We start from the raw sequence: 7484 nt of genomic DNA, 5'->3' as shown, positions 1-7484 counted from the left end.
GTGGCCTTGGGAAGGTCACTCAATCTCTCTGAGCCTCAGTTGCCTCACCTGTGAAATGGAACTCACAGTTGTTGGCTGGATGGAATGAAGTGCTGTATGTTAAGCCCCTGACCTACTGTCAAGTGCTCTGGATCCTGTAGATGGCAGGGGCAGTGACTGGGAAAAGGCTTTGCACACTGTGAAGTGCTCTTCAGATGGGAGGGGGTGTGGCATCTGACTCCTGGTGTGGTAGTGGCACTCTGAGTTCCCTGGACCCGTGAGAGAGTGAGAGAAGGCTGGGTTTGGGGGCCAGGGTGAAGGTGGGAGGGGCCCCTCACCTGGGGAAACGGCTCCGTGGTGGAGCAGCTGAGATGCAGCTGGGCCTGTGGCCTGCGAGGCAGTCCTGTGGCCGCCTTCTTCCCCAGCCCACAGCCCATGTCTGCAGTTGGGTCCTGCCTCCTCTCAGGTGGGCCATGCCTGGGACTTGGCTGCTGCTTCTCCTGGCCCTCGGGTGTCCAGCACTGCCCACAGGTGAGCGCCCTCCCTGTGCCCCATTAGTCTGCGCAAGCCTACTCCCTCACTCTGGGCGTCCCTAGGTGTGGGAGGGATGCAGGGAGGCAGGACAGAGGTACCTGGGTCCCCTGGGGAGGGTCTCACCAGAAGCCCATCATCCCCTTCCCCACTGTATTCTACCTCCCAGCTACCTTGCTCTGGGGCCCCCAAGTCCTGCTCCCCTGGAGTCCACAGTGTTGGGAGGAAGGGTACTCACCTCTCAGAGCAAGCTGGACAGGTGTGTATGATGGGGGGGTAGCCTGGCTGTGTTGTGTTATATGGGGTGATGGGGCACGGGCAACATGGTGAGGTCCCACCCTCCTTACTGTCCAGTCTCCTACCCTCAGGGCTCAGGGTGTCTCACGTTCACTCCCAGCTCCCCCTACAAATGGGCTCTCAGAAGTCTCAAGGCCTCAGTGACTTCCCAGTGTATTGACCCCTGACCCCGATCCCAGTCCTCCAAAAATCAAGGCTGGAGACAAAGGAGTCAAATTCTGAGAATTCCAGCTTCATCTAGAAGCTTGTGCATGTTCGCATGTGTGTGGTGGGGATAGGTCCTTGCCTTTGAGTTGGGGCATCTCCTTGTTCTAAAGCTGGCTTTCAGTATGTCACCAGCTCGCCCTCTCTAGGGAGATAAACCACACCCATGTGGATCAGGAAGAGCCCATGTTGGGAGGCCCGAGCTCTGGGAAAGAAGCAGCTAGGGTAAGGAGGAGCAATCCTGGGAGGCTTCATGGAGGAGGTAGATGCTGAACTCAGCTAGGGGAGTGTGTCTCTCTGTACAGCTGAAAAGGCTCAGGAGGTTGAGGGTCCTGGAGCTCATTGCCAGCCTTCTCTCCTCCCTTTGTTTGTGATGCCTTATCAATATTAGTATTGATGATACTTATCTGCCAAGGTGTTTGATATTCATGATTTTTATTCTTCACAGCAATTTTACTGGGCTGGTGTTATTAACCCCATTATATCAATGGGACAATTAAGACTCTAAATTAAGTGGACAAGTCGAGTCAAATCAACTCTGTCTGCGGCCATGTCCCAGGCTTGGTCCACTGTGTCATGTAGCAAATCTTAGTCATCCTTCCAAGTGGGGTGGTCTGTGGGATTTGGAGTCACAGAGGCCTGAATTCAAATCCTGAGCGGGCTACTTACCATACTCCTGCTTCTAGGTCAGTTATGTGACCTTCAAGAAATCTTTTGTGAGGGAATTCCCTGGCAGTCCAGTGGTTAGGATTCCTCTGCAGGGGGCACAGTTTCGATCCCTGGTCGGGGAACTAAGATCCCACATGCCACGTGATGCAGCCAAAAAATAGAAATCTTTTGTGAGCACCACACCACCTCTAAGTCCCCACGAGATTCTATGGCCTCCCTTCCCGGCACCCTCGGGCATTTCTTTAGCTTGGCTGCACCTAACTCATGGTGTGAATTTTTTTTTTTAATTTATTTATTTAATTTATTTTTGGTTGCGTTGGGTCTTCGTTGCGGCATGCGGGCTTTTCATTAGGGTGGCTTCTCTTGTTGCAGAGCACAGGCTCTAGGCTCGCGGGCTTCAGTAGTTGTGGCACGTGGGCTCAGTAGTTGTGGCTCGCGCGCTCTAGAGCACAGGCTCAGTAGTTGTGGTGCACGGGCTTAGTTGCTCCGCGGCATGGGGGATCTTCCCGGACCAGGGCTTGAACCTGTGTCCCCTGCATTGGCAGGCGGATTCTTAACCACTGCACCACCAGGAAAGTCCCTGGCAGGCGGATTCTTAACCACTGCGCCACCAGGGAAGTCCCTTGTTTGTAGGTTTTAACGTTTGAGATTTTATTTATATGAAAAGATATCCAACTGTTCTTTTTTTTTTGGCTGCACCAAGTGGCTTGTGGTATCTTAGTTCCCCTACCAGGAAGTGAACCCAAGCTACATCAGTGAAAGCACTGAGTCCTAACCACTAGCCCGCCAGGGAATTCCCAATGTCCAACTATTCAAAAATAAGATTTTGTTATATATTAAATGAGTCATCTTTACCAAAAAGAATAAGTTTTTGGAAAATCAGGACTATTCTGAAAAATATAGGACAAATGTTTGCAGTACCCACATGACTTTTGCTTTTTTTAATTATAAAATAATACAGACATACACTTTATTTTATTTATTTATTTATTTGGCTGTGTCGGGTCTTAGTTGCGGCACCCGGGATCTCCGTTGTGGCATGTGGGATCTTTAGTTGCCGCGTGTGAACTCTTAGTTGCGGCATGTGGGATCTAGTTCCCTGACCAGGGATCAAATCCAGGCCCCCTGCATTGGGAGCGCAGACTCTTAGCCACTGGACCACCAGGGAAGTCCCCGGACATACACTTTAAATGGGTGAATTGTATGGTACGTGAATTATATCTAAACAAAGCTCTTAAAAAATACTACAGACTTACAGAAAAGAACGGAGAATAATACAACAAACAACCATGCATACTCCACTCAGATTAGCAAATAGTTAAAATGTTGCCATATTTGAATCAATGGATGATGGAAGAAAGGACGGATGAGGGACTTCCCTGGTGGTGCAGTGGTTAAGAATCCACTTGCCAATGCAGGGAACACAGGTTCGAGCCCTGGTCCGGGAAGATCCCACATGCTGCAGAACAACTAAGTCCGTGTGCCACAGCTACTGATCCTGTGCTCTAGAGCTCGCGAGCCACAACTACTGCAGCCCGCATGCCTAGAGCCTGTGCTCCACAACAAAGAGAAGCCACTGCAATGAGAAGCCCGGACACCACAACAAAGTGTAGCCCCTGCTTGCCGCAACTAGAGAAAGCCCGCGCACAGCAACGAAGACTCAACGCAGACAAAAATAAATAAATAAATAAATAAATAAATAAATAAATATTTTTTAAAAAGAAAGGATGGATGAATAGATGGGAGAACGAAAGGATGGAGGGAAGGAAGGTGGTTATATGGGTAAATGTAAGGAGAGAGGGATGGATGAGTGGGTAGAAGGATAGATTAATGGTTGGTGGAAGGATAGATGGAAGGAGAGAAATCCAGAGTGAAGGATATGAGATGCTGACCTGGGAGGGCATGGATAGATCTAGCCCCCTACAAGTGCGTGCTCTCTTGCAGGTGTGGGCAGCACACCCTTCCCCTCTCTGGCCCCACCAATCACACTGCTGGTGGATGGGAAGCAGCAGACTCTTGTGGTTTGCCTGGTCCTCGACGTTGCACCCCCTGGCCTTGAGAGTCCCATCTGGTTCTCAGCTGGGAATGGCAGCTCACTGGATGCCTTCACCTATGGCCCTTCCCCAGCAGCTGATGGCACCTGGACTAGCTTGGCTCAGCTTTCCCTGCCGTCTGAGGACCTGGCAGCCTGGGAGACCTTGGTTTGCCACACTGGACCTGGGACTGGGGACCACAGCCAGAGCACACAGCCTCTACAGCTGTCAGGTGGGGACAGAGCCTGGGCCCCTGTGGTTGCTCCCTGCCCCTTTCACACACTCTGAAACCAGGATATGGTGGCAGGGAGGGCAGAATCCGGGCCATGGGGGCATGAAGGGCATCTAAGTGCCAACCATCTAGGTGATGTGATGTCTGGGGTCAAAGGAGGGTGGCTTCAGGGCCTTGAGTTCTGGGATTTGAAACAGTGATATCTCACTCAAATCCAGGCTCTGATGCATGACTTCCAAGAGGTAATAATGTCTCCTCCCTTCTAGGTTAATATCTTTCTATGTATACCCAGGGTTAATATCTATATCACCCTAAATATGACACCCTACCTATTAGAATCAAACAATAATTAAATATTAAGTTGCTATCACTTACTTCTTGTTGATTCTGTGCCAGGCACTGTTGTAAACACTTTACACTTATGAAGTAGGTCATATTATTCTCCTCATTTTATAGGCACAGAAAGGTTAAGTAACATGTCCAAAGCCAGCTATTATTATTATTGACCAGATGACTTACTTTCTCTTTTTGAATTATGTTTGTTTTCTCATCCTCCAAATAGGAATGTTTGTTGAATAAATGTACTGCCTTCCAAAGAAGGCTGCTAAGAAAATTGATTCCTTGTCTAAAAGTGCTGAGGCATCTCTAGGGGCAGGAGGACAGCCAGGAGAGAGGGAGATCTGGGCCCCTCAGAGGACTTGCTGCAGATGGGCTCAGGATTCCCACTACTGGTTCATTTGTCCATTTATCCAGTGCTCCAAGAAGAGCTGCCCTGAGCAGGGCCAGGGCATAGCACTGGGGTGGAGGGCACAGCCCATCCCAATGACTTACTCCTTTCTCCTTGACTGGCAGGAGAGACTTCCTCAGCCAGCACCTGCCTCTGGGAGCCTCTCAGGGGTGAGTACCGGGAACCAGGACCTCAGGCCCTGTTGGGCTCTGGGCCTGATGGGTCCCCTCAAGAGGCTGGCTGCCTTGCCGGGTTGGGGCACTGGCTAGCCTGGGCCTCTGTCTACCCCTGGGTCAGGTGGGGATAGATCCTCTGACCCCAGCATAATTCCTGGACGCCAGTTGAGAAGCACAGGTGAGAGCTAGCAGAAGGGTCCTTGAAGCTCTCCTTGGGCAGCCCAGAGGGATGGTCTCAGCATCCGAGCCTTGGGAGACTCTTGGGAGTCTAGGGAGCCTCGGAAGACAGAGCGGAGGAAAGTCCCACCCCCCGCTGGATGCAGTCATGAGCCAGGTTCTAGTTCCCTACCAAACAGAGAAATCTGAGCTGGTGTCTCTCCTCCGCAACCAAACGCTAATTCCTGCCTGGCTTGCATCCCCTTGGTTGCTGGGGAATAAAATTAAATGAAGGCTAGGAAGGTGTGTGTTATTATCACCAGTCAGAGGTGAGGTTAGACACCAGGAAGGACGTCCCCTGGGTTCCCTCTCCTCTGGTGAACCTTCTCGCGTGCGCGGGGCTGAGCGCCAGCCTCTATGCCGCTCACCGGCACCTTCTCTCCCGCAGGGACCCGGGGCCAGGCGCTGCGGCTCGGGGCGCTGCGGCTGCTGCTCTTCAAGCTGCTGCTGTTGGATGTGCTTCTGACCTGCAGCCGCTTCCGCGCCCCGCCCGCCGCGCGAGGGGACCCGGCCCGGGCGCCTCGCCCTGGGGACCCCGGGCTCCCCGCGGCCCCGCGGGCGGACCACCTTCTCCTCCCGCGGCCTCCGCCACCGGAAGGATCGCCCGCAGACCCCACCGACTGGATTCGCCGCAATGATGGGTGGACCACAGGCCGAGGGCTCAGCCTGTCCACCCCGCCAGCGCTGCAGGCCCGGAACGGCCGCTGGGTTCACACCCGCCCTCCGGGTCGGGATCCCAGGGGCCCTGTCTGGGAGGAGGGGCCGCTGGTGCTCAGGGCGTGGCGCTCGGGACCCGCCCTCAGTATTCCTGCCTCTAGCCTTAGAGCGTTTCTCTGCGATCTGCCTCCTCCAGCTGACCCGAGCTTCCCCGGGGGCTAGGCTCCGTCTCCCCGCTCAGACTGACGGCTTTCTGAGGGAAAAGGCTTTGTCTCTCCCATCAGATTGGAAGCCCCTTGAAGGTGGTGATTGACCCAGACACTGGGACATTTGAGGTACTGATAACTGAGAACAATTAAAGGAGAACTTATATGACACAAGCAAATGAAAAATATTTTAACTCCTGTCTGCTCTGGGAGGAGGGAATTTGGTAGATTTACAGGAGGCGGAAATCTGGGAAGGCTTCCTGAGGGTGAGAGCCTGGAAAATGCAGAGTGGGGCTGGGGGCTGGGGTGGATATGGTCCCAACTCTGTCTCCTTTCCTCATCACCAGGCATGGGGCAAGGCCCCCTCTCTGTCTCCTCACCCTCGCCCTGACCTCTCTGAGAGGTCAGGGAGAGGAGCCCAGGAACCCAGGAAGATGGGGCGCTGGGCCTGATGTGAAGTCTCGTACAGACTTGACAGAAAAGAATAGGGCCAGGATTCCAGAGTAACAGGATAATAACCACTGCCAAGAGCACAGATAGTAATTCCAAACTTATACATTATTAATCAATTAAGGGTCATTATTCATCTGACAAACATTCACTGAGCTTCAACTCTGAGCCAGGCACTAAAGAGGTTTTTGTTTCATTTTGTTTTGTTTCCTAAAGAGGGTTCTTGCAGTGATAGAATATGAGGCTCCCACAATGGGGTGTAACCTGTGTGTCCTCCGTTAGTCCAGCTCTTGCAGGAAACCCAGCCTTTTCCAGAGTTTCCTCTCCAGTAATCACCCCAAGAATCTCTGGGTGCATTCATGTGAATCCAGATGTCCCCTGGGGCAGTGCAGGACAGTTCCCTGGATCAATGGCCCTACTTCAGTCTTCCTTCCCCCAAGGTGGCGGTGAGGAACTGTACTCTAACACTCCCCACACACATGGCGTCAGTGACTCCCAGCTTGCCAGAGCCCCTTTGCCCTTTTAGCTACTCTTCCACGAAAACCCTCACTTCTCCTCCACTGTTCATCTCTCACCAGCCTGTAAGGAGATTCTCCCACTTCTTTTTTCGATCCTTCAAGGAGGGAGAGGGCACAACTTCTGGGGAATCAACCTGTCCACCATCCCCACAGAGCCGGCTCCTTCCCTAACACACAGAATGAGGGAGGGGTAGGCTGGGTGGGGGTGGGGGCGTATCCAGCCATAATCTCAGAATTTCTCCAGCCACTGTCCCTTCCCAGCTCTCAGCCCAGATGTTGAGCCCAGGGCTCCTGCCAAACTAATCTGTGTCTCAGTAAATGTCCTCTCAGAGGCCCTTTTGTTTATTCTGGAAGCAGGCTTCCCTTAGCTTCAGTGCTCCTACCCATCTTGCCCGCCTTCCCCCAATCCTGCCCTGCCCCAGACTCTGAATCCCCACTGTGGCTGGCTTAATGTTATTTCCCAAGAGGGTTCCTGGCCAGACTCTCGAGCCTCCTCAAGTCTTTTGAAGCCTAGAGAGCATGGAGGACCTCAGGACAATGTTCTGACCCTCTACACTGTGGAATTCTACATACCACAGCTCCTGCCTAT

General features: G+C 52.7%; 1 protein-coding gene across 1 annotated transcript; it reads left to right on the top strand.

Annotated features, from left to right (window-relative positions):
• The first annotated feature begins 452 nt into the window (after positions 1 to 452).
• PTCRA (pre T cell antigen receptor alpha) lies at positions 453 to 5943 on the top strand. Its single transcript, XM_024122147.1, has 4 exons — positions 453 to 510; positions 3625 to 3945; positions 4798 to 4842; positions 5453 to 5943. The coding sequence occupies exons 1-4, from the start codon at positions 453 to 455 to the stop codon at positions 5941 to 5943; spliced, it is 915 nt and encodes a 304-aa protein (XP_023977915.1).
• The last annotated feature ends 1541 nt before the right edge of the window (positions 5944 to 7484 follow it).

The sequence above is a fragment of the Physeter macrocephalus genome, unplaced genomic scaffold (assembly GCF_002837175.3).
Source record: "Physeter macrocephalus isolate SW-GA unplaced genomic scaffold, ASM283717v5 random_102, whole genome shotgun sequence".
Taxonomy (NCBI): domain Eukaryota; kingdom Metazoa; phylum Chordata; class Mammalia; order Artiodactyla; family Physeteridae; genus Physeter; species Physeter macrocephalus.
Note: the sequence above shows the minus strand (reverse complement) of the source record. Positions and strands in the feature narration are given on the sequence as shown.

Coding starts and splice junctions, on each gene's coding strand:
- PTCRA (XM_024122147.1), top strand. CDS start 453: ATGCCTGGGACTTGGCTGCTGCTTCTCCTGGCCCTCGGGTGTCCAGCA. Junction 511..3,624: donor GTGTCCAGCACTGCCCACAG/GTGAGCGCCCTC, acceptor GCTCTCTTGCAG/GTGTGGGCAGCACACCCTTC. Junction 4,843..5,452: donor CCTCTGGGAGCCTCTCAGGG/GTGAGTACCGGG, acceptor TCTCTCCCGCAG/GGACCCGGGGCCAGGCGCTG.